Here is a 27,323-nt window from a genome sequence, read left to right on the forward strand (position 1 = left end):
AACACACCATACAAAATACAAAGCTACACACAACACATCACATACACCCACAATGTCAATTAGAAATGATGTAAACTAGCACACAGCTGATTGGTCTTTAGTACATGTTTCAGTCTTGTCTTGAATGCATTGATAGAACTACTGAGTTGACTACAGAGAAAGCTGATTGCCCAAATGCATGTGATGAAATGGTATGATACAACCTTTTTATAGAGGATATTCTGGAGGACCTAATAGAACTTACTGAGTGAGTATGCACAAAGTCACATTGTGGAGGAGGGGCCAAACCATATAAAATTTTATAAACTAGGCACAAATTTGAGAATAATCTAAAATTCTCAGCTCAGTAAATTGTATTTCTCTAGTACCCTACAGTGATGGAAATGCATTGGCTTTTTGTCCAGAGTTTTTAAAGTTTGATGTGATGCAATAAGACATATGAGAAAGAATCATAGCATGCATAAATATCTTGGCTGCGTCCAAAGAGAAACAGTTTCTAATACGTCTAACATTTGCTAAGTTGTACTTTATGGTTTTAACCATTTTTTTAATGTGTTTCTTCAAGTTCTAATTTGGATCCAATGTCACAGCAAGATATTTAAAATCCGTAACTATGTCAATTTTTTCACCTTTTATGAAAATATCAATATTAGGAGGTTGTACCATAGTCTTAGAGAAAAACATACCCTTTGTCTAAAATGATCCTGTTCATTTTCACCCATCTAACTAACACAAGGAGGATTTATTTGCTCATCTCTGTGCAGTTATATTCGGAAAAAAGTGTGCTCACATTTTAAAATAAAGGCAAAAATAATATAAAAAGTCATAATTGAGAGTGGTATGTAGAGTCAAAGCACATTTTTACTGCAGCTGCCCAGGATAAGATCATTTTAATGCTGTGTTTCAGGCAGGCAGACGGTAGAGGGCAAACTGGAGATCATTTTACTGGACAAGAGCAGGATGGTAAAATTAGGTGAGAAGGCAGAATACTTGCAACAGTAACAGTATGCCATCAAAAGTTAAAATATTTTAACTTTTTGCCTACCTCCATGGTGGAATTTACAACTGGATGTATGTAGCTCCCTCATACAAGCAAATCTACAAGACATACCCACTTGGTTAGGTTTAGGCATGAGCAGTGAGATGGTTAGGGTTAGGGGTCACGGGGCATGTGTCGTGTGTGTCATGTAGTAAAGTGGGTGTGTCGTGTAGGTCTGCCAGACTGCAGATAGACCCTTCTCTCTCCACACAAGGAGGAAACATGGACGACGAGAAGTTAACACCCAGAATTATACAATCAGAGCTTGAAATCCAATCGAGGATTTTAGGAGTTTTGGAGGGAATTCAACATTCATTTTAAGTTTGCAATAGAATATTAAGAGAAATCTGCATTTTGTAGCTACATGCATTACCAGCATAATTACATCAAATAATAGACACAAAATAATTTTATTTATTATATTTTATTCCATTCCTTGTAAACAATACAACATAACCACAGCAATATAATATCATGCGTGTTTCGTTTTCCCTTGCCGTCCAAAAGGTATTCCGTCTGCCGTCTGCCTGAATCTATGTGAACGCAGCATAAGGCCAGAAATGTTCTATGTTTTATGAACTAATCTCATGTGCAGACACATTAACAATGAATTGATACACACACAATACTTGTTAGTAGATCAAAGCCTGATTGTTGTCCAAAAACTATTAAAAATACAAGTCACACTGTTGCACTTGGTGACATGTTCCTTCATTAACATGAACACACACACACTGTAGTTTATCTTGACACACACACACACACACACCATCCTGCTACAAGAAACTGGAGGACCAAGTGTAGATTTATCTGCTGCTGAAAATAGTCCCTAACAAATTCACTATTTCCTTCTGTTTGAATCACTAATAACTAATATGTTAAACTACATTTACCAGCTGTTGAGAGAAATTATTGAGCCTTTTTTTTTCAAAAATGAAGCAAAATATTTGTGAGTGAATGAGAGCTTTCTAAAGATTTTCATCTTCAGTAGGAACCAATGAGCTTAGAGCAGAGAATCCCAGACAGGGTAGAGAAGTCAGACAGTACTGAAAGACAAACGAACACATTGTTGGTTTGGGTTTTTTATGGGATTTGTTGAAAATAACAAAACTGTGGAAACAGAAAAGATTGATCCTTCAAATCTGAGGAAACATTCTATTTATAAAATGAAACCCTGTTAAAACCTCCCACAGAGCAGATGAAAGGATCTCTAGATGACCACTTCCTTCCTTTCACAGTTCACTAATCATTCATCAATAAACAATCTATTACTTTTGATTATTGCCATTATATACAGGAACTCACCATGATGCCATAATGAAATGTTATATGAATTGTATATTAATATGTTAATGAATCTTGAATTAACAGAAACTTTTAGTTCTTTCTCTTTGGTGTACTGATTTTTATTTTATTGTTTATTTTACCATGTAATGGTACATAACTCTTCATTGTGAAAATTGTGATAATAGTGATATTTACATGCACCAACAGATCTTGATAAATTTTCAATTTTTATTTAATGTAAAATCAGTCATATCAACATTCTGTGAGGATTCGTATCTGATGTGACTTCCATATTTCAAGTCTCTTACTCTACATATACAGTCAGCAGTCTCTACACAAGTTCTTCAAAACTATTGAAGACTCATCTTTTTAAACTGACTGCTGTGTGTGTGATGTGTAATGATCATATGTTTTTACTCTATGTATGTTTTTATGGTCTTATTTTCAACTCTTATTCCTGTGAAGCACTTTGTGAATTTCATTTCTGTGAAAGATACTATACTAAATAAACTTATAATTATTATTATTATTATTATTATTATTATTACTGTTACCAGTAAGTTGCACTTTTGCAAGTCTGAGTTTAGTGACTTGTTGCTATGACAACAGCTCCAGATGAAGGAGCTAGATCCAGGTGTGCTTTAGAGAAGTGATAAATCCAGCCTTGTGTGAAGTCAGTGACTCTGTGAGAAACTTTGAAGCCTATTGTGTGAACTATTTACATCCAAAATTCATCATATTAAATGTTCATTTTTTAACTGATTGTCCGTCTCAAAAAGATCAACAACAGGAGCTAAAAGGAGCTGATGATCAAAATATTCTCTTCATATCTTTCTGATGTTTTATTAAGTTTGCACAATTATTTATTCAATTCATTTTAGAGAACGGATTTTTATTTAAGTGAAACTTAATTTCACGATTGAAATAAAGACAAAACGACTTCACTTTCAGATTTATTTATGAAACTCCACATCTCTCAAAAAAGAAACTTAAAACTGCATCAGACAGTTTAGTGTGAATCAGACATGAATGGAATCACCAGCAGCCCTCTTTAGTTTACTGAAGAGAGAAATGGCTCCAGAATATCTGCACATACAGCTCACAGTAGAGGCTTTTCATAACACAGAGCAGTCTATACATTTCACCAAATAAAGAGGAGTGCGCACACATCCGTCATCCCAGTGAGAAGCTGAGACAACTCCTGATGCAGGGAACTTTCAAAAAAACAGGGAATGTCAGACTTCAACAACATCAGTGCGTGATGACTGAGGTCAAATCCAAACTGCCACTCGTACAGTAATAACATCAATTATTTCCAGACTGAACAGAACAACATATTTATGGCGAAACACTTTGACCCGGAGTTCAAACATCATCCAGCTCTGTGATGTGACATCCTTCCAGCACGACAGACAGGAGACTTTGGCGCAGATACGGTGAGAGAGGGCTGATCTGTGTGTGTGTGTGTGTGTGTGTGTGTGTGTGAGTTGTAGTGTGATTGTCATTCATTCTGCCCACAGTGGTGCAGCAGCAGCACATCACAGAGACTGACCAGTTTAGTAATGAACACACATAGACTCATAGTTAGTTAGATCTGCCTGTATATTAATCAGCGTTACTGATGGAGTGTAATACTGGATGTCTGGTAGGGTATGTATGCATAAAAAGTCTCAGAACAGGATTAGTGATCTAATCTTTTAACTACACTTCAATACCATCACAAAGCAAATATCTTCCACATCTGTTTTGTTACTTCTGGATGGTGAGAACGTGAGGACCAGACACCTGATCACAGCACCAAGACTACAGCTGCCAGATGACGTGCACGTACGCTCAGTGCTTGTGAGAGATGAGTTCATTATCTAAAAAAACAAGACACTAAAAAAAAAATAGACAACTATTTTCACACCACTATATACCGGATTCATGAATCTCATCATATGGATTGAGATGATAATATGTCTGCTAAGAACTTAGAATTGACACTGTTAAGTTACTTCACTTGTGGAAGAAGAAAAGGCACAAGTGGGAAAAAAAATAAAGTAGAAAGTGATGGCTGAGTAGGTGATTACAGAGGTCATTACAGAGGCTTCGGTCTGATTCTTGTCAATAAAAAGCCAAAATCAAACAGCTGAAGACTAAACAGTCCACTGTGTGTTGAACCGTGCATCATGAACAGGTTGATAAACTGATGGCAGGAGCCAAACACGGAGCTACATGTTTCACTATCTGACAGAACGCCAGCTGATAAGAAGACTATACTGTACCTGCAGGGTTTAATACAGATTCACCTGCTCCACTCTACAAGCTGCTGCTGCAAGTAAATCAACTACAGCCCAAACATCTTCCAGTTGTTAAACTGAAAGGTTTTGGGATCTTGAGAATTGGCAAAGTGTTTTAGGTACTAAACATAATGTGAAGTGGTACATCGAGTGGAAACAATACTGGTGTTTTTACCTTATTTGGCTTCGTGGTAAAAAACACTGAAGTTGGGGAGAAATAAATTGGGTACTCTGATAATACCCAGAATGGCCTTTTCACTGTGTAAACACTGAGGATTTTATTGATTTTTTTTACAGTTTTTGGGGTTTTTTTTGTCATGATGCTATTGAAGTGTTAAATGGTTAAATATTAACCTTAGTATTATCTTAAAGTCAAAACTCTGCTGTTGTATTCAGCACAGCAGTTCTGAGAGGTTTTATGCATACAGTACAAGAGCAGGATGTGAGGGGAGAAACAGCAAACCCAGGAGTTTGAAATTTGGCAGCCAGGGTCAGAGAGTAAGTTGAGTGCTTCAGTCGTTGATCAGAGCCAGGATCATGCTGGAAAAAACAGTGGTGGCAGATGTGTTAATACAGAACTGACAGTGCACTAACAGCCAGCACTATTATACAGACAATGATCATGTGTGTCTATAGATGCTGTGACTCATACCTGTACAAATAAATGAAGAAGCAGAGCAGGTGATAGCCCAGTTTGATCATGGCCTCCTTCATGTGGGACTTGAGCTGACCCCGGTTGTGGATCTCAGTGGGGTCAAACACGCCCATATTCCCCATCGGAACCTTCACATACCTGCAGGAACAACAGGGACCAGCGGAGAGTAAAACCCAGCAGCCTCGCTTGACATGAACTCTGTGCGATATGGATCAAATCTTGGCAGTGTACCTATAAATGTTCCAGGCTGCTACAGGCAGGTTGAGGAGGAAGATGAACCAGTGCATGGAGACCAACATCAGCATAGTGGACAGACACTGGCCAACCATCTCTGGAATTACCCACTGAACACACAAAATATCAAACATATATACACATTAAAAACAGCGCTTATAGATCAGAATACTAATAAGCCTCTCTCTACAGCATTTTAAAAACAGCTTTAGCAATCAAACAGACACCGGCATGTTATACAAGAGGCGGCAGCGGTTGGAGAGTGAGAGAGAGATGACAGACGGCAGCTGGGAAGAGCGAGTCTCCTCCTCTCCGCCCGCCGGTGTTTTGTTTGGCGTCCAGCTCGAGCTGAAGCTGCTGCTGCTGCTTCTTCTTCTTCTTCTGGCGGGTCCCCGTGTCACGCCTGTTACCCTGTTCTCCCCAATGTGTAGCTGCTTACTACTGTCTCTTTTCCTGCCTGTCTGAGACAGAGACAGCAGCCTGCTTCCCCACCGGAAGAAGCCGCTTCAGTGTGAGCTGATGAGCCACACTGAGGATGGCCAGCGGAGTGGAGAGGAGGAGGAGGCACCTGCACCGTGAGACTCATCCTCCCCCACTGCCTCCGTCATCTCTCCCTCTCTCTTCCCCCCCTCCTCTTCCTATCAGACCACCGCCCCCCGGAAAGAAAAATACATATACAAATATTCGAAGACTGATTTTTATGTTCGAATACAAGCGAAGCCTCGAGTTACAGCCCTAGAGTAAACATCTGTGAGGTGCGCATATACAAGTTTCATCTGATAGCAATCCAGACTTACTTTGTTGAGCTTGGAGCAGCAGGCTCTGGCATTGATGTAGTCACATTCCAGATCAGACAGGGTGATGATCTGAGCTTTAAGTCAAGGTGTCATATACTGGCGACTGTTGAATACATAAAATATATCTTGGATGTCAACATCGTCATTCCCTGTATCTATCAGCTAACTAACTGAAATTGACAACAGGATTAGACTGACAACAGACAGCCAAAGCAACATTAGATAGCTAGTTTTATGGCTTCTGGCCTGAGACGTGAGCCTATCACCAACCTTGACCCAGCTCCAGTTAGTGTCTCATCTATCAGCAGACATTCAGTCACACACCAACATACAACCATCAGTTTCTCTACAAGATCAAACCCCAGAAGCTCGTTTAAAAACACTTATATCCGTTCAAACAGTATTTCCAGAATCCACAAACACTCTTCAAACCATCTGGATGAAAAAATATTTCTCCTGCTGAATCATAAGAAAGATTTTTAACTCGTTTCCCAAGTTGCCCTTCTCTTCCTGTGTCACAACAAAGATGGCAGCCCGCCGGCTACTTGGTCAGGAATGTCACAATTTGGGTAACGGCTTAAAAAGCTTTCTTGTCGTGTAGCTGACTGATTTTTTTATCCAGATGGTTAGAAGAGTCTTTGTAGATTTTCAGAACAGCAGTAAGTGCTTTAAAACGAGCTTGTGGGTTTTTAAATATTGCTGGTTAATGATCTTTGAGAGAAACTGATGTTTTCTCTGTGAGTGAATATCTACCGATACATGAGGCACAAACTGGGGCTAACCGAGACCGCAATAGATTGCTCAAGCTAACGGTTTTATCTCCAACTATGGCTATCTTGAGGTAAAACCTTCAATCCAGCGTTCATGATGCATTTGCAGTCTTTTGGCCACACTTTGTCACATCGTTACACTGTTAAACAGCTTCGTCTGTCACACACTTGTAGAAAGACGACTGACCGGTTAGCTCGGCTGCTAACGTTCATTTGCTGATACAGAAAATGAAATTCTCAGGAGCTCTCGACAAGATAACACATTTCGCGTACACGCACCACACACACAAGAAAACACACTAGTGAGAAGGATACAAAGTAGACCGAGAGAAAAATCAATGCACAGCAGTCGACAAGTGACAGAATGAACACTGCCGCTTCCATTTTTTTTCTTCCTTTTCCGGCCACTTCTCGAGCCAGTATCCCATCCGACACGGTGACTGTTATTAGAATGTATCACTGCCACCTAGCGGACTGGAGAGACAGCACAGCCACGGCAATCCCCAAGATGGGTGAACGTGTGTGCGCTTTTTTTATTTGACTAAAACATAGCAGAAACATGATTTCTGAGCTCAGTGTCAATGTGTAGATGTCCTTCTCCCTCTTTCCTGTCATGAGTTTCTTGTACAGACAATTACTGAATGTTTATTCAGTTACTGTCTCCATTAACTCATCATATAATATTAAAAACATTATAGTGCCAATATATAATTAGTACCAATAGCTTAGTATCAACAGTTACCTCATAATTTCATAGTTAACACAAATACCATACAGCTAAGTGTTACCCAGTACACAGAAAATCTGTTCATGTGCCAAAATGATTGACACATGTATGTGTGTGTTTGCAGTTTGTGTTCATGCATTTCAATTAGTTTGTTTACAAGTGGTGGAAGGTAAAGTGTCCCACAGTCCTATTTTCAATCCATTAATTGAGAGTCCAGAATGACTTATGCACAACAAACATGATGAAAGCTGCTTCTGCAGATCAGTGACTCAACCTGCTGTCACTCATGAAGAAGTGGGCAGGGCTGCAGGGGAGAATATGAGAATAGTGAGCTCTGGAGCAGGAAGCAAGAGGTAATTTTCTTTGAGCCCAGTAAAGATGCTTAAAAAGGAGAGTATCACTCTGCCGGAGGTAAAGAGACACAGAGAGCCCAGTAAGAGGGGTAAAGAGAGTTTAGAAACCACACACAGAGGGATAGCAGAGAAAACAGTAGCATGGCCTGGGTTGCTCGTCGAATCTATTTGCATGTCATAGTTTTCCTTATTATTCTGGAAATAGGACATGCCACTGAAAAGGACATCAGAGCGCCTGGAGCTACAGCCCCAGGAGATATCATTATTGGAGGAATCTTCCCCATTCATGAAGATGTAGAGAAACAGAACAACTCATTTGCACCTCACCTTCAGCCGTGTGTCAGGTAAGTCCATTCAGTCTGAGACAATCAATAATAAACAGACAATGTTTTACCTTTTTGTTTACTCCAAGTCTGTATTTATCATATTTGTCCTATGGGTGCAATTACCCAAACTCCCAAAACTGTTACATAAACTTCAGGTATCTTAATCAAGTCATTTAATCCTGTGAGGAATTATGAGACAATACAACGTGATGTTCATTATTTTTCAATAGAGGAAGAAGTAACATAGAAGTAGTAATACCACAATTTAAATGTACTTAAAGTGTACTAAATGCAAGTATTAAGATATAATAATAATAAGAATATACATAACAATCCTGATGATTTTTTTCAGAAGTTTTGAGGCTTGTCTTGTCTTGGTGCTGTTTGGCATATTGTAAGCAGGCTGTTTTGTGGCGTAAGTGCAGTAACAGCTTTTTTCTGGCAACTCGACCATGCAACCCATTTTTGTTCAAATACCTCCTTATTGTGCATCTTGAAACAGCCACACCACGTTTTTGCAGAGAAGCCTGTATTTCAGCTGAAGTTGCGAACAATTTTCCTAGCAGTTGTGGTTGAAATCTTTGTTGTTGTACTTGACGATGGGTTGGTATCAACAGAACCCCTAATTTTCCACTTCTTCATCAGAGCTTGAACACTACTGATTGGCATTTTCAAATCTTTGGATATTTTTTCATATCCTTTTCCTGATTTATAAAGTTCAATGACCTTTTCTTGTGGGTCCTTTGACAGTTCTTTTGCTTTCCCCATGGCTCAGTATCCAGTAAAGTCAGAGCAGCATAGATGAAATGTGCAGAGGTCTCTCAAGAACTGAGAACCTCATTGACTATTAAAACACAGACACTAATGACAATCAAACGAGTCACAGTTGTGGAAACTTACCCTTCATAGCCATTTAAAGCTGTGTGTCAACTTGTGTTTTATTATCAGGCCGAACATTCAAGGGTACGTAAACTTTTGATCAGGACCATTTTGGTGATTTCAGTTATCATTATGATTTGAAAAACTGTAAACACAATTATGTGAAAATAAATGGCTTCAACTGACCACTATCTCTAAATAAAAGAAAAGTTTTCAGCATGATCAGTCATATTTTCCAAAAAATGGCCAATATTTCACAAATTCTGCCAGGGTATGTAAACTTATGAGCACAACTGGAAATGAAGGAGGAAAAATATTAGAAACACCTTTCAATATAATGCACTCCAGTACACCACCACTACCCACTACGACCTCAATAATAAGCAGCTGAGCTGTTGTATTCGATTGCATTAGATTGTGCAGGTGTTCCTAATAAAGTGGCCAGTGAGTGTATATACAGTATACAATGATAGTGTGTAGTAATATTCTGTACATGGTAAGTAAATCCTATTATACACTGTATATTGTATTGTATTAACAAAAGATACTGTTAAACACAGGTTTGATGAAAAAGGCCTGACATCAGCTCTGGCTATGATCAATGCAGTAGAGATCATGAACAAATCCCCTCTGCTGGCTGCTCTTAACATCACTCTGGGCTACCAGATCCAGGACTCCTGCTCTGATGTCAGCACATCTCTGAGGGCCACAGCGTACTTCACCCAGCAGACCCGCTGCTACACAGGAGGCAACGCCTCCGCATGTGGCCAACTAGTCGTGGCCATTGTAGGAGCCTCTCACTCTGAAATATCTGTTGCTATAGCCCGGCAAATGACCCTCATGATGATTCCACAAGTAAGTTTTTGATTGTTTACTTAAGCGAAAGTATCAATACAGCAATATAAAAATACTCCATTACAAGTGAAAGTCCTGCATGAAAAATCCTACTTAATTAAAGATACATAAGTATTATGAGCTTGATGTAGTAAAAGTATTGCAGTAAAAGTACATAAGTATTATGAGCTTGATGTAGTTAAAGTGTTGCAGTAAAAGTACATAAGTATTATGAGCTTGATGTAGTTAAAGTATTGCAGTAAAAGTACATAAGTATTATGAGCTTGATGTAGTTAAAGTATTGCAGTAAAAGTACATAAGTATTATGAGCTTGATGTAGTAAAAGTATTGCAGTAAAAGTACATAAGTATTATGAGCTTGATGTAGTTAAAGTATTGCAGTAAAAGTAGTGGTTTGGTCCCTCTGACTGATATATTATTATATATGACATCATTAGATTATTAATAGTGAAGCATCAGTGTTAGAGCAGCATGTTACTGTTGTAGCTGCTGGAGGTGGAGCTAGTTTACACTACTTTATATACAGTTAGCTAGTTTAGTCCAGTGGTTCCCAACCAAGGGGTCGGGCCCCTCCAAAGGGTCAGCAGATAAATCTGAGGGGTGGTGAGATGATTAATGGGAGAGGAAAGAAGAAATTTGATTTTTGCTGAAATATTGGATCATTTGAACATTTATTGAAATGAAAGCATGTGAGAAGTTTAGAGGGAAAAATCACTATTTGGTGGAGCTGTTAACAACTCATAGACATGTGAAATGTGACCCCGACTACACACTGCTTTTTGTAAGACGTCAAAAGCCAAAAAGGTTGGAAACCACTGGTTTCATCTTTAACAATGTGTTGTATTTTAAAAGCTTGTTTTATTGTCAAGTACCTACGGAGCCCCTAACGTCCCAAAAGGTGGTATTTTTTTATCTTGTGTGCACAAGTTTTTATCTTGTGTGAACAAGTTATTATCTTGTCTGAACAAGTTATTATCTTGTGCATACAAGTTAATTATCTTGTGTGAACAAGTTATTATCTTGTGTGAACAAGTTATTATCTTGTGTGAACAAGTTATTATCTTGTCTGAACAAGTTATTATCTTGTGCATACAAGTTAATTATCTTGTGTGAACAAGTTATTATCTTGTGCGTACAAGTTAATTATCTTGTGTGAACAAGTTATTATCTTGTGCGTACAGGATGATTATCTTGTGGGAACAGGTTAGTATCTGTACAGTAAAGGCATGATAGGCCTATGCTTTAAAGACCTCGGGGGTAAGTTGCATTTATAGCTTTTAATGGTTTGTTGATTTTTTTCAATTATGTTAGAAACATGGTGGCGTTCATTGCTTTATTTGAATAGTCAATTTGCTATGTTTTTTACAGAGCCCCTAAACTCCCAAAAGGTGATTTTTTTTTTTATCTTGTGCGCACAAGTTAATATCATGTAGGAACAAGTTATTATCTTGTGCATGGAGATAAAAAAATACCACCTTTTGGCTTCCGTAAGTACCATTATCAGGGCAAAATATCAACTTTGAACTTCATATATCTGCCATGAAAGCCAAAAGAGATCAAAGTACTTTTTTCCCATGTAGCAGGAAAAGTACAAATATAAATTATGACTGCATTGACCTTTTCCTCTAGTGCCACCCTCAGGACAAACTTGACTTTTTTAGCCTCATTTCTTTTATACGTCAGCGCAGGGCTGCCACCTTTAGTAAAAGAAATATACGTCTACCTTTCTTATTATAACAAGAAAATATCTTGTTATAACTAGAAACTTTTCTCATTTAAACAAGAAAAAGTATTTCCTCATTTTGAAATACTTTTCTCATTATAATAATAATGTTTTTCATAATAGTAGGTGCTTTTATTATGACAATCACATCCCATGGTTCTTTCTCCAGTAGAGAAGCAGAGTGGACTATATTCTTGGAAGGGTCTGCATGCTGATAACAACCCCATCTAGGCTGCTTAGTAATAAAGGAGTTTCATTATGTGTTAGCCCTAAAAGACTTGATCGATCCATTCAAATGTGCACATGCATCCAACACTGCTGTTTTTGTGAGATACAGAGACGGTCTAATATTTCAAACACCTTTCCTGTTATTACAAGTATTTTTTCACATTATAATGAGAAAACCTACTTGTTTCCATGTGAATAATACATCGTTATAACCTACTTTTTTCCCCCTTATTTGTCATGTACTTAAATGGAAATGACACATCTCATGAGAATAAAATCATTGGTTTTCTCTCCTCCAGATAAGTTATTCATCAACGGCTGTGATTCTGAGTGATAAGAGTCGCTTCCCTGCCTTCATGAGGACCATTCCTAATGACGAGCATCAGACAGCTGCCATGGTCAGACTGCTCAGTTCCTATGGCTGGAACTGGGTGGGAATAGTTACCACAGATGGAGAATACGGACGATCTGCACTTGACAAGTTTGTGTCCCAGGCCTCAGAGAAGGGGATCTGTGTGGCCTTCAAATTAATTCTTCCTCAGTCTGTAACCAGTCAGGATGTGTGCTCTGCTATCAGCCAGGCTGCCACAACCATCTTCAAGCATCCTAAGGTACAGGTGATCGTGTCATTTGCTAAGCCGTTTCATATGAAGCAGCTTTACCAAGAGCTGAGGAAACAGGTGCTGACAGCAGGACAGAACATGGAGTCAATGAGAAAAGTGTGGGTGGCCAGTGACGGCTGGTCCTCCTCCAGCTCTGTGCTGGAAAACTTAACCCTGAAGGACATAGGACACATCGTAGGTTTCACCTTCAAAAGTGGAAACCTATCATCCTTCAGTGAGTATCTGAGCAGGCTGGAGGCAGACAGACACAACTACACAGGGAATAACCTCTTCCTGCAAGAGTTCTACAAGCTGCCGTCCAAAGCTGTGAAGACCCTCAGAGAACACACTCATGCTGACACTACCTACAGTGTTGAGATGGCTGTGAGCGCCATCGCTCAGGCTGTGGCCTCTATCTGCAGGAGCAGAAACTGCAAAACACCAGGCACACTGCAACCCTGGGAGGTATTCACATACTTGAGTGTGTGTGTGTGTGTGTGTGTGTTTGTGTTTGTGTGCTTTTGTTGTATTTATAAGGTTGTCAGGGTTAATTTTAGGGGTTATAGTGTTACAGACAGTTAGGATAATGGTTAGGTTAAATTCATAGAAAAACCAAGGATAAAAGTTTGGCTATTCAGACAGATCATTGTCGCATTAAATGTGACACCTTTGCATGATTGCCATAAAGACTTGATTGAAGAAACTGGCAACACCCTCCTCATACCTGTGCAACTGCTCAAACAGGTGTTTTTCTGAATGAACGTTTCCTGGTAAGAACTTCACAATGTGGTACTAAAATAGAGACACAGTTCTGAGACAGTTATTTAGTTGTGTTGAGTTTATGAGCAGCTGTTGATTCCAGAAGGATTTCCTTGAAAAAAAACCTGCTCAATTTAAACTCAGGTAAATACATATATCATCATTCATTCAACTTTTTCATGTATGTTGAATTGTATTTTTGCATATAGATATATTTCACATTTTTGCATGTTCGGCTGACCTGCTGTGCACTCACTAAGACTGTCTGGAAGTGTGCCAACTGAACACTATATCTATTTCCCCTATAATGAGTACCCAATTACACAGTATTCACTGTACACCAGAGTTTACAGTTACATATCAGTTTCTTTCTAGGAATATATACAAAAAATAAAATGTTGCTATTTTTTCTTGTAGGGAAACAGTAAGGCAGAGCACATTGTTTATAGTAATTATACTAATTGTGCCACAGTCATTGTGGTAATGTTTTCTTGATGCTAAAATACTATGAAGTGCTTTAAACTTTGGGCTAAAGGAGAGGGGCTTAATACAGTTAATTGAAGGTCCTCTAAAGTCTAGTTATACAGTATATATGCCTGTCCCTTTCCAGTCAAGTTGGCCTGGTCTAATAGACTTATCAAAAGCTTTAAATTGATAAATGAAATGTTTCATATAGGTGCTACAAGCTCTGTGGAAGCAGGAGTTTAACCTTGGAGGGAAGAACTATACGTTTGATGACAGAGGAGACATCAACCTGGGTTATGATGTGACGATGTGGAGGTCACATGAAGGGAACATTCATGTCCATGATGTTGTGGCTGAGTATCACCTAGACAAAAAAAACTTCACCTACACCAACCACAACACCTCTGAACAGCTGCTGGTCCTGAGGGTAGGCCCTCATTCTGCTGCCCTCATATCATTTTGTACATACACACACAGTGACGCTCACACCTACCCGCAGCAGTGTGTGTTTACTGACAACATGCAGATTATTAAAACTAACATAAGCAATACCGAAGGAGAGGATTTCAGTTTTAATATACAAGTTTTGTCATATATGTGGAAACTAATGGTAGATCATGGTGTAAAATACCGTAAGAAAATTAACAATAGCAGTAGAATAGAATAATGAATGGTGATATGGTCTCTCCCTGCCTTCCTCAGCACTTCATCTCGAAATGCTCCAATAGCTGCGTCCCTGGAGAGTTCAAGAAAACAGCAGAGGGTCAACATACCTGTTGTTACCAGTGTGTCAACTGTACAGAGAACTACTACTCTAATGACACAGGCAAGACACTCCCCTCCACACGCACACACACACACACACACACACACACACACACAAAATGGCACTGCACATGGATGCACAATGACTAATAACCATGCTCTGAAGTATTTACAGACTTTTCTCTAAACTTTGATTTTTGTGAAATATTGGAAAATTTTGAATGCACTCAGTGCTGATGTCTGTAAAGCAGATATAGTTGATTGACTCAAGCCACCTAGCCTGTTTTCAACTATACAGCTCCAAGAACTAAGGAGCCACATTACTGTTAATGTGTCCACCACATCTGATGATCCATGAAAATTAGACAAATGTGACGCTCAGTCTCGTTTGCACACTCTCATCTCTTCTTCATTTCACTATGTGTAGACTACCTGGAGGCCAACTGCAAAATTTTGTTGTTAACATCAGTCAACATCACAAGAATTGCCACCCTTTATTGTAACACTGATACTGGTGGCACCCAGTCCTTGCTTAAGCCAAACTTCTCAAGTACCTAACATAGGTATTGCCACTCAAGCCAATCAAAGGCTTTTTCTGCATCAAGTGACAATACAGCACTGGGTGTTAAATTCTTGAAAAGTGTAACACATGAAGTAATCTGTTAAAGTTGTCTCCCACCAGACGGGACTTTATAAAAGCGGTATGGTCATAATGCACAAGTTTGGTCATATGTGTCTTAATCCTGGAGGTCAAGACTTTGGAGTATGCCTTTACTTTGGCACATAAAATTCTTGAGGTCCTATAGCAACTGCATAGAGTGGGGTCCTTATTTGGTTTAGGTAAGACAGCAAGTAAAGCCACGTGGACATTGCCAAGAGAGGAACTCTTTTCAGTTTCAGCTAGAATCATATCTAACATGTATTCTCCAAGTTCATCCCAGACAGTTGAATAAAACTCGGGTGGAATACCATCCTACCCTGAAGACTTTTCTCTTTTCATACTGAAGATGGCCTCTTTGAGTTCATTTAATGTAACAGGAGTCCCCAAATGGTCTGCTTTGTTTGTTTGTTTTGTTAATTGCTTGTAAAGCACTTGAATTGCATTAGTTTAATTTGAAAGGTGCTATATAAACAAAGTTTGATGAAGTTTGATTGAAAATGGAAAAAAGTTCTGTGTCAACTCATCTCTTATCACTGCCAGGTACATTATACCCATATTAAACCTATTTAATGTGGTGGTAAATCAGTATAAGCCTGTCTCTTAACACAGCTCCTGCACTCTTTGACTGCAGGAGCTTTCCCCAGGGACTAAGAACCTTTTGAGGCACTCAGTTCCTCTATCTGCGTTTCCACCAGAGGGACCAAAGTCTAAATTAAGTTCCTGGGAGATTGTTTTACCCCCAAAAAGTCCCTGCTGCGAGGGGTAGTACTATCTAAAAGTACAGGAACTTTGGAGGCAGGGTTTGCAGGGATGACCGCCGCTGATTGGTCAAACACACAGCACGGCTGCTTCAAAAGTACTGCTTCATTCATAAAACAAGGAAGTAAACTAGTATCAATTTAGGACCAGTTTAGGATGAGGGGAGGACATTGCTCTTTGTTTGTTAACATTAAAAGAGAGAGAGAGAGAGTGCAGCGGTGATCGAGCGAGCTAGAGTGAGAATGAAGAGAGGGAGAGGCAGTAGCAAGAACAAAGCCAGTGAATGAGAGAAAAAAAAAATGTTATTTTCTAATTGTTTCATAGCGGTTATGTTCTAAAGCAGAAATAAATAACCATCAAACACTCAACAGATGATTTACTGTGGAGACAGACACTCTTAGTTTCAGATTTCCCCTCTGCATTTCTCCTTTTAATTCATTAGTTTTATCTAACTCATGTAGGAGTAAAAACAAAGAACAACAGGACAAATCTGTGTTGTTTTTTTCTCATGTGTGAATGCTACATTTCAAGGCCCACCATATTTTTCTAATTCCTCATAAGTTTAATTTGCATGATCTACCTGGTTCCTCAGATGCAGTGGAAATGCAAACACGACGGCACAACAAGGACTTAAAGTTCCAGGTTTAGTTCCTGAGATTAGTTCCTCTGGTTCCAAAGTACCTGGAACTTTTGGTCGAAACAGGGCTTTAGAGATCTGTAATAGTCTGTGAAGACTGTCAGCCACTCAGGTTATGGGGTTGTGTTGGTTGAACAGACCTCTGCCCACAGTGAAACACCTGAACAACATTAAAACCAGTGTGAAACTTCTTAGCTACAGCACCATCCTGACATTCCCTCCCAGGCAGTTTACACTTAATGCAACTCTCACATGAATGTCATGTGACCCTAAGATCTAAACTCAAACCTCACAACCCTTGTCTATCATCAACTTGTGAATCACCCAAAAAGATCTGAATGTCTGTGAAATGTCTGCAAGACTGAAACAACGAAATCCAGTTGCCTTTGACTTCCAGCCTCCCTGGTTATTCACATCTACTTGTGATGCATGTTAACCTAAAACCAAGTTAGCTGAATAACCAAGTTAGGAATGAAATACTTGCACCACAAGCACACACAGTCAAATGCTATATGAACCTGCATGTGATTGATAGATTGAGTCATATTGTACCTTTACCTGTGCTCCTCCACTCCTCCAGATATGGACCAGTGTCTGAGCTGCGACACAAGCACAGAGTGGTCTCCTGAAGGCAGCTCCAACTGCCTGCCCAAAGCCCTGCTCTTCTTCTCCTGGCAGGATGGCTTTGCTGTGGTGCTCTTGACATTTTCAGCCCTGGGCATCCTCCTGGCTCTCCTGGTGTCTGCTCTGTTTCTACATCAGCGTGACACTCCTGTAGTGAAGGCTGCTGGGGGTCCACTGAGCCAGGTCATCCTGTTCTCTCTGGTTGTCAGTTTCATCAGCTCCATGCTGTTTGTAGGCCGACCCAACAGCTTCCAGTGTAAGGCTCGACAAGTGCTCTTTGGCATCAGCTTCACTCTGTGTGTCTCCTGCATCCTGGTTAAGTCCCTGCAGATCCTGCTGGCCTTCCAGTTCAACCCCGCGCTGCAGGAGGTTCTACGGAGGCTCTACCAGCCTTTTGTCATCGTCATTGTCTGTGTGGCCTTACAGGCAACCACCTGCATATGCTGGCTGGTCCTAAAAAGCCCATTTAATGACATCATCAAGTCTCCAACCACTCTGCTGGAATACTGCCATGAGGGCTCATATTTGGGCTTTGGGGTGATGTTGGGCTATATAGCCATCTTGGCCTTTGTGTGTTTCATCTGTGCCTTCAAAGGGCGTAAATTACCACAGCAGTACAACGAGGCGAGGTTCATCACCTTCAGCATGCTGCTCTACCTCATCTCCTGGCTGCTCTTTGTTCCTGTTTACGTTACCACTTCAGGAGTGTACCTGCCCGCTGTGGAGATGGTGGTCATTCTCATTTCCAATTATGGCATCCTTAGTTGTCATTTCTTCACAAAGTGCTATATAATCCTTTTTAAGAGGGAACAAAACACAAAGAGCGCTTTCAGGAAGGAACTGTATGAATATTCCAGTAAAACCGCACAGTCCGTCCCTATGTCTGAAAGTTCAGTGTCAGAGCAACAGACCAGCAGTCAGCATTGCATCATCAGTGCTCCGTCCCTCTCCCTGCCTGCAGCCACTTCTCTCAAACCTGATGTGGTGACAAACTGCAGAGTCTGGACCACCTGCACAAGTTTGCACAGAGGTTCAATCACACGACACCACTGCCTCAGAAGAAGCACCAGCATATAAAGTGGCACTATTTGGCATGTCCCAGTAGCCCACTGGTTAAGACACATTCCACATAACCACAAGGTCAGTGTTTCGATTCTGGCAGCAGAACCTTGTTGCATGTCGCCTCCTTGTCTCTCTCTTGCCCTTGTTTCCTGTCTATTCTCTAATGTCACTGTAATAAATGCTTAAAATGCACCAAAAATATATATTTAAAAAAACTGTCACTATTTAACATGGGTACATTTTACAGGACCTGAGTCCATTTCTGTGTTTTAAGTCTATTTTTGTATCTACTATTTGTCTTCATGACATCCTATGTGACCCTGGCCAACAACCAGAGTAGTGGAATGGTGTTCTCTGATTGGAGTGTTTCAGAAAGCAGATGTTACTGTACATTATGAAAGATCATGAAAAAAGGCCATTTTTACAATTTACAATTAAAATTTCTTTTAGCAGACACTTTTATCCAAAGCGGCAAACATCTGAGAGCTGATACAACACAAGCAGGGATCTAGTCAGGAGAGAACAACATGAGTAAGTGCCATAAAACTAAGTTTGAGTCTGATAGGACATAGGTGCCAACAGGCAGTGTACAGAGGCAATGCATAGAGTACATAAAAGTAGATTTTAAAAAATAATATTGTTATTTAAATTTTAACATCAACATATGGACATATTGAACATATACATTAACATTTAGACATACACAGTTTATAGATCATTTACAACTGTGAATTTCTGAAAATAAGAGCTCCTTAAACAAGTAGTTTGTGTCTTTCCCTTTGCATTTCCCTTTCGATATACTGTAAGTCTTTCTCTCCAAAGTAAGACAGACTGTTACATTCATATTTTGATAGAGGGTATGTCCATATTCTTGTAGAGGAGTGCATTTATCCTCCTGGCCTCACGTCCAAAGTCACTGAACAACGAGTGATCAAAAGTGACAACATAGGCCTTTAAGTAGAGTCTGAATATACAGAGTTTGTCTTGAAGAGGAATTTCTTGCTCCGGCATATACGTTCAACAACCTTCTTCCACAATCACTGTAGCTTTGGCCATTCCCAAACACCGTTTTCCTCCATGTGTGCAATACAAATATCTGGAACACAAAGTGTGCATTGGGTTCTTGTTAACCATTTGTATTGTAATAACTCACATTTTGTATTTATTGACTGTGTGTGGGTCTTGTAACACGCCATTATATATATATATATATATATATATATATATATATATATATATATTAGAGATGTACAGAGAGCCCAGTATTTGTATTTGTATCTGTATTTGTTGAGGCAGCAAAATTATTTGTATTTGTATTCGAATAAAAGTGGAAAGAGACTTAAAATCCTGTTTTTGTTTTTATTACGCTTTTAATTTTAGAAAATTAAAGTGTTACAATAAGTGTTCATGAATAAACTACCTTATGAAGGAGGTCCCCACACCGGGTCTAGCACTGGAGTCTCCCAGATCATAGATGACTGCACTGACTACTGAGCCAAAACTTTACTCATCACCTCATTGCAGACAGACTTCTACCTATTTATACACCCATAACACAGAGACAGCACAGCATGTAATGTGTAGGGAAGAACTTCAAAGGCAATTTTTTCTTTGCAGTTTTCATTTATTGCCTATTTTTTACAACCTTACTTTGTGGAAAGGAGAAGGGGAACAACAGGTTATGGAAAGTCCCTTGGAAGCACTTCACGTGTGTCAGTAGCTCAGCTTTATCTCTGGCAAACACCCCCAATTCCGGGAGTGATGTCCAAATTAGGAAATGTGCATCATGTAGCAGGTGGATGTGACTCCCCTCGTCGAGATCTGCTGATCTGAGATAGCGATGTAACTGACCTGTGTGCTGGTATTTGACATGGGTTTTTTTCTTCCCGAAAACAAATATTTTTAAAAAATATCTGTATGAAACAAATATTCCTAAAAAATTTCTGAATAACATATTTGTATTCGGGCACACCCCTAACATGTATATATGTTAGGGGTGTGCCCGTATATATATATATATATATATATATGTTATATATATATATATATATATATATATATATATATATATATATATATATATATATATATATATATATATATATACACACACATACATATACACATACATATACATATATGTGGCCTGGTGAAAATTAAACCGGCACAGGACACAGAAATATCTCTTTGGGGTCTTTATTCTGAACAGGAAAATTTGGTGTTCAGCTAAGATTAAAAAAAATAAAATAAAATAAAAGCTTTAAAACAAAACATGCAGACGGTTTTCTGCTGTATATGCAGTCCTTTTATATAAACAAAATCAGTACCAGCGAAGGACTCTCCTCTATCCACTGTAACACCTAAACCTATCTAATCACTTAAGGCGAGACACCTAGGCTCTTCACTGTATTCTGTACAGTCGTAGTATCAATAACCATGAACTACTGGTGTTAAACCACCCACTACCAAATACCGCAGAAACAAGTATGCTAGTACAAAAGAGTTCAAAAATAACTACAAATATGTAGGCTAGTACAAAAGAGTGCAAAAATAACTACATATATGAAGGCTAGTACAAAAGAGTTCAAAGATAACTACAAATATGTAGGCTAGTACAAAAGAGTGCAAAAATAACTACAAATATGTAGGCTAGTACAAAAGAGTGCAAAAATAACTACAAATATGTAGGCTAGTACAAAAGAGTGCAAAAATAACTACAAATATGTAGGCTAGTACAAAAGAGTGCAAAAATAACTATAGTGGCTCATCCCTATAACAAACAGAGCCCACAAATTCACAGTCATACATTCACAGTTCTTGAAATTTTCCGATGAATGTGTACACTAAAATACATACTGACTTGTGCATCTGTCCAGGAGCACAAACAAGAGTGATGGCGGGACAAAATTACATCGGGTTCCCCACACGACTATGCTCTATACACTGTCTGCATGTCTGTCAACATCCAACAAATACAGAAACATCAGCATACAACATCTTACAATTTGTAGGTATCCATTACCCTAAAATGTGTATCATTTGATATTTCGTATCAACAGTCACATTTTACATAATATTTACCTTCAGAAACAGTCCATTATAACCGGAAAACATTGCTTGCTCACAGCGCAGTAAACAAAATAGCTTTTCTCCTCCGGTTTTCTCTCTAAACCGTTTCCCAACATCCTTTGCCCTCACAGGGGGTTTTCCAAATTTGGACAGTGCCATCTGGTAGCGTTAATAGCTACAGTCACGTTTTCCCAAATTGCTGACTGACAGTATGGATTCAGAACAAAAAGATCAACCTCTGTGATGCTAATTGAATTAACTGAAAAAATTACCTATTGTATAGACAAAAAACAGTATGCAGTAGGAGTTTTTATAGATCTACTTAGAAAACAGCCAACAATTTGTAAAGATAGGTAAGCATAAATCCAGATGCATGGATATTACTTGTGAGGTACCTCAGGGGTTAGTATTAGGCCCAACATTTTGTATAAAAATGACATACAAACGTGTGACAAATTAAAGGAAAAACCAACATAAAGTGTTGTAGTAAGATGTTGGGCCACCCATGCCACCAAAACAGCTTCAATGCACCTTGGCATTGATTCTACAAGTCTCTGCAACTGGAGGGATGAACACCATTCTTCCAAAAGATATTCCATCCATTCTATCCCTTTGGTGTTTTGATGAAGGTGGTGGAGAGCGTGGTCTAACACGTTAGTCCAAAATCTTCCATAGGTGTTCAACTAGGTTGAGATCTGGTGACTGCGAAGGCTAGAGCGTATGATTCACATCATTTTCATACTCATCAAACCATTCAGTGACTCCTCATGCCCTATGAATGGGGCCATTGTCATCCTGGAAGAGACCACTCCCATCAGGATAGAAATGTTTCATCAGGATAAAGGTGATCAGTCAGAATAACTTTATATTGATTTGCAGTGACGCTTCCCTCTAAGTGGACAATTAGACCCAAACCATGCCAGCAAAATGCCCCAAACAGCATAACAGAGCCATAACAGATCCCCTCACTGTAGGGGTCAAGCATTCTGACCTGTAGTGGGTTTTCCTTTAATTTGTCACCTATATAGATAGATAGATAAGTCGTCTGTACTTACAGAGTAAGGAAGGAAGAACAGCACATACTTAATGGTTTCTGTGTAACTAAAGAATATAATAATTTTTCATAACTACCTGCATACCTTATTATTGTGTAATTAAAGATATACTATGTATATTATTACATTACTGTATTGTTATTTTTTCATCCTCGGATGACAATACAAGCCTTCCATAGCTGTGAACTTGAGAGAGGTAAGTTTGCCCGTTATGAGCTGCTGCAGTGCTGGACCGACATAAGCATAATAAATCCCAGGAGTGTGGGTGAAGCTTGCTTGCCAAACACACATGCATAAAAAATGAGTATCATAACTGCCATGAGCAAAGGGCAAAAACATTTGATTTTTATTGCACTTACAGTTACATTTGTATCCCATTTGATTACACTTCCCAGAACGTATGAACTTAAATCCCCAATTGTTACTCCCTTGTTTCTCATTGTCTTGTTTTCTTCCAATGTAAGCTGCAAGCAATTAAGTACCTGTAAGAACCTGTAAGTATTTTATATGTACAGATTCATATGAGGAAGTTAGACTGAAGGTTCCTGGAAAGTACATGGTAAGTGACAGGAAGTTATACTGTAAAACGCGGGCTGTATTATAAAGTGTTACCATATTCTTCATGCTTCTAATTTCCTGCAAGAATGTCACCTGTATCTGAATAGGATTTTTGTTTCTTTTGTCCAACTGCAAAAGAAATAGGAAATTCCCTGAAACAACTTCTTTAGATTCCTGCAGATAAGAAACTATGTGCTACCCACACAGCCAGTTTGAAAAAGGCCTCACCTTCTTCATTGAGGTGTGTTATTTTTAGACTTTCTGTTTGTGTTAACCCTCCTATTAAGGCAGACTGGGAGAGTGAGCTGGGATCTAACATCTCTGAAGAGCTCTGGAAACAGAACCTTGATGAGATCCATTCCTGTTCATCAGTTCCAGACACTCAGTTTAAAATCACTCACAGACTTCACTAATCAAAGGCTAAACTACAGAGAAAATTTCCTGAGATCTCCTCATCAAGTGACATATAGTCTGGAAGAAGCTGATTTACTTCACAGTTTTGCGCTTTGTCCTAATTTAGTAAACTAATGGTCTGGGACCTTTAGATTTCTATCTACAATGCTTGGGTAGTGTGTGTGCGTGTGTGTGTGTGTGTGTGTGTGTGTGTGTGTGTGTGTGTGTGTGTGTAAAAGAGTGTAAAATCTGTTTTGTTGTGTCTTCTACCTCTGTCACTTCAATTTCATGATATTGTATATCTTTTTCTTAATAAACATATTTAAAGATGTTTCACATTGTCAGTTTGAAAATTATAGCAAATTTCAGCATTATTATTGCAGCCACTGTCATTATGGTAATGACTGATTTAGATTTTCCTTACATTTCATTTTGGCTCTAATTATATATTTTCAAACATGGACATTAAAAAATTAGTGATTTATATTTCAGTTTTAATTTCAATTTGAGGAAATTATTTTATTTCAGTATTGGCAGCCCTGGAGTCCAACATTTAAAAGTTGTCATGAGGGCTGGTCAGCTGCCAAAACAGACATCAGTATCTGCTACAGCTGTCTTTTTTCACCCAATCACCTTGTGCCTTGGTTTCAGGCCCGTCACGGTGATGGAAGAAATTAGGCTGTAGCGTAGGACAACTCAATATTTGTCATTTTGAGACGCAGAGGAGTTTCATCTTTTGAATTCTAAAGCCCCAACAGGTTGAAAGGCGCCATTCCCTCAAGGACTGAGGGGGAGCATCAATCATCAATCATATATCATATATCGGCAAAGCGCAAATAGTGGGGTTTTTTTTCATGAATATTTGTTTCATACAAATATTTTTAAAAAATATTTGCTTTTGGGAAGAAAAAAAACCCATGTCAAATACTAGCACGCAGGTCAGTTTCATCGCTATCTCAGTCTCTGTCCTCTGCTCCACTGTTAAGTCTATCAGCAGGTCTCAACGAGGGGAGTCACATCCACCTACTACATGACACACATTTTCTAATTTGGACATCATTCCCGGAGTTGGGGGTGTTCCCCAGAGATAAAGCTGAGCTACTAACACATGCAAAGTGCTCCCAAGGGACTCTCCATAACCTGTTGTTCCTCTTCTCTGTTCCACAATGTTAGGTTGTAAAAAATAGGCAATAATTGAAAAGTGCAAAGCAATAATCGCCTTTGAAGTTTTTCCCTACACAGTACACGGTGTGTTGTCTCTGTGTTATAGGTGTATAAATAGGTAGAGGTCTGTCTGCAATGAGGTGATGAGTTGGTGGTTTTAGCTCAGTAGTCAGTGCAGTTGTCTATGATCTGGGAGACTCCAGCTCAAGACCTGGTGTGAGGACCTCCTTCATAAGGTAGTTTATTCATGAACACTTATTGTAACACTTTAATTTTCTAAAATTAAAAGCGTAATAAAAACAAAAACAGGATTTTAAGCCTCTTTCCACTTTTATTCGAATACAAATACAAATAATTTTGCTGCCTCAACAAATACAGATACAGATATAAATACAAATATGGGGCTCTCTGCACATCCCTTGTAACTGCCATGTCATTAAGCATTACTTTCTGACAGTTGTCCTGTCTCAGCATACTTACTCAATAAAATGTCATGTTTGAGTTAATAACACTATGGAACGTGGTACAAATCTGTCTATATTACATGGGAAAGGCTTTGTAATACCATGGGATTAAACATTGCTTTCTTTTACAGTACAGTTTCCATTCACTTACTCTGTAAATTGTAATATCTTAGTAATGCTGCAGAACAAACATGGTACAAGTCTGTGTTGATTGCATTGAAAAGGAAATAATCTATCACAAATTATATGGTAAGAGCCTAGTAATACCATAGAAACAAACAAGGCTTAATTTTACAGTACAGTTTCAGCTTCCTTACTGAATAAATTGTCATGTTTTACTTAGTAATGTTGTGCAACACATATCATACAAGTAAAAGGAAGGGTTACCAAGATTTCTATGGTCAATATTTCACTGTCCATGCCTCCAAAACCTGACCTCAATCCAACGGCTCATGTATTTCACCACACTGAAGGCAAAAGAACCTCCAGAACAAGCCAGGTGAGAGTGACAGCAGTACAGGCTTGTATATGTGTCCACACTCCTCCTCCTCCTCCTTGTAATCAGAATATTTATACTTAATACTCATCATTTATTTCTCCTTTTTATCTTCTGCCAAGCAGTTCAAAATTTTGGATCTCATGTCTCAGGGGGTGACATCTTTAAAAACAGTGAGGTAAAAGGTTGGTGCTAGACTGGAGCAGCCGGAGGGACGATTTGCGAAATGCTTACGAGATTTTGTATGCTAACCTTAACCTTAACCTAACCATAACCCTTACCCTGACCCTAACTGCACTCGCTAGCAATCTAGCACGGACCAAGGTGAAGTGTCATAACCTTGTATCTATTTGCATGCATGTGAATCCAGAAGGCTACAACTTTAGGTCACCTCCAAAGAACATGAAGTCCCATTCTTATGACTGTCTCTGAGTTTGATGCAGCTTAACAAACTGCTGTAAAACAACAGGTTAAGTTTGTTTTCTCTGTTAAAATTGTTCTGTCTGCTTATCCGCTTGTGAAGATTATTTAATCTGTTACCACATTTACTGTATGTATAAACAGGTCATCATGTGTCATGCTGGCAAAGACAAAAAAAGCCATTATTTAACAAAGAGGTTCTTGCACTACACAAATGAAAATGACATCTAAGACAATGAATCCATTGCCTGAAAATGTCTGTGGTCAGCCTATTAGGATGACAGGGTAAACAGCCTCAGGTGCTGCTTGTCATCGAGTTTCATCCACATTGAAAATCCCCGTCTCTGAACCTGTCAGTCTGGTTGAGCAACAATAAATAAGAAGATAAGACAGCAGAGGGGAACCGTGACAAAAATAAATATTAGATGGCACCACAGCTTCCCTTAAACACTTTCAGTGTGTCAATATCCTCGTTCTTTTAGTGGGTGTCTATTTCTGGGAAAGAGACAGTAGGATTATGGGAATCCGACAGCACACTCAGTCTCCATTTGTTGCACAAAAAAGGGCCCCAAAACCATTACTGAAAGACTGCAGGGAGAATACAACCCTTAGAACTCAGTAGAAACTTGAAATTCTCTCACACCTTTGAGGAATTGTAAACTCCAGCCAAGCTGTAATGAGATATCACAGCTGCGATTCACAGTCTTGTAATCTTTTGTTAGTGATACTCAAGGATATAATCACGTTCAACAATAAACAGCCTGACAGGGTTTCCATTGTTTCACTGGACATGTGTATGTATATGTGAGATGTCACCAGTTGGACTCGAAACATCCTAAAATGCATTCTGAATTTTCATGTTTTGGTTTTTTTTTTTTTGATCTTGTCTTGTTAATTCATATGCTCATATTTATATTCATGCATTAAACATGAATGAGTCCCATAATTCTAGTCCACATGTGCACATTGGCGTTGTCCTCTTAATGTTAAAAACAGAATTACTTTGTAATAACTTTGGGATTGTTTTGACTAATTTTTCTACATCATTCCTATTAGTTTTCAATTGTTTTGATATCACTGGTATCTTTTTATAAAGAGTTTATAAGTTGTAAATACAGGCTTATAAAAGGTTATTAAATAATTTACTAATGATTTATAAATCCTTAATAATTCATTAATAAGATCCACTTTTGGCTCATCAGATTGTGAAAAATCT

General features: G+C 38.8%; 2 protein-coding genes across 4 annotated transcripts; one reads left to right on the forward strand and one right to left on the reverse strand.

Moving 5' to 3' along the window:
* Nucleotides 1-3,266: 3,266 nt before the first annotated feature.
* On the reverse strand, nucleotides 3,267-7,487 carry cnih4 (cornichon family AMPA receptor auxiliary protein 4). Its single transcript, XM_042424902.1, has 5 exons — nucleotides 7,380-7,487; nucleotides 6,295-6,363; nucleotides 5,495-5,607; nucleotides 5,261-5,401; nucleotides 3,267-5,148 (listed from the first exon to the last, which is right to left on the reverse strand). The coding sequence occupies exons 1-5, from the start codon at nucleotides 7,446-7,448 to the stop codon at nucleotides 5,121-5,123; spliced, it is 420 nt and encodes a 139-aa protein (XP_042280836.1). The 5' UTR covers nucleotides 7,449-7,487; the 3' UTR covers nucleotides 3,267-5,120.
* gprc6a (G protein-coupled receptor, class C, group 6, member A) lies at nucleotides 6,566-19,677 on the forward strand. 3 transcript variants are annotated; one of them, XM_042424901.1, is made up of 7 exons: nucleotides 6,566-6,953; nucleotides 8,350-8,488; nucleotides 9,910-10,204; nucleotides 12,454-13,221; nucleotides 14,192-14,407; nucleotides 14,683-14,806; nucleotides 17,383-19,677. In XM_042424901.1, exons 1-7 carry the CDS (start codon nucleotides 6,917-6,919, stop codon nucleotides 18,501-18,503), a joined length of 2,700 nt encoding a protein of 899 aa, XP_042280835.1. In that variant the 5' UTR covers nucleotides 6,566-6,916; the 3' UTR covers nucleotides 18,504-19,677. The 3 variants fall into 3 exon arrangements, with proteins under 3 accessions (XP_042280835.1, XP_042280834.1, XP_042280833.1); XM_042424900.1 differs by having other exon boundaries at nucleotides 6,566-6,863; XM_042424899.1 differs by lacking the exon at nucleotides 6,566-6,953 and having other exon boundaries at nucleotides 7,555-8,488.
* Nucleotides 19,678-27,323: the final 7,646 nt, after the last annotated feature.

This window comes from Thunnus maccoyii, chromosome 10 (genome assembly GCF_910596095.1).
Source record: "Thunnus maccoyii chromosome 10, fThuMac1.1, whole genome shotgun sequence".
NCBI lineage: Eukaryota > Metazoa > Chordata > Actinopteri > Scombriformes > Scombridae > Thunnus > Thunnus maccoyii.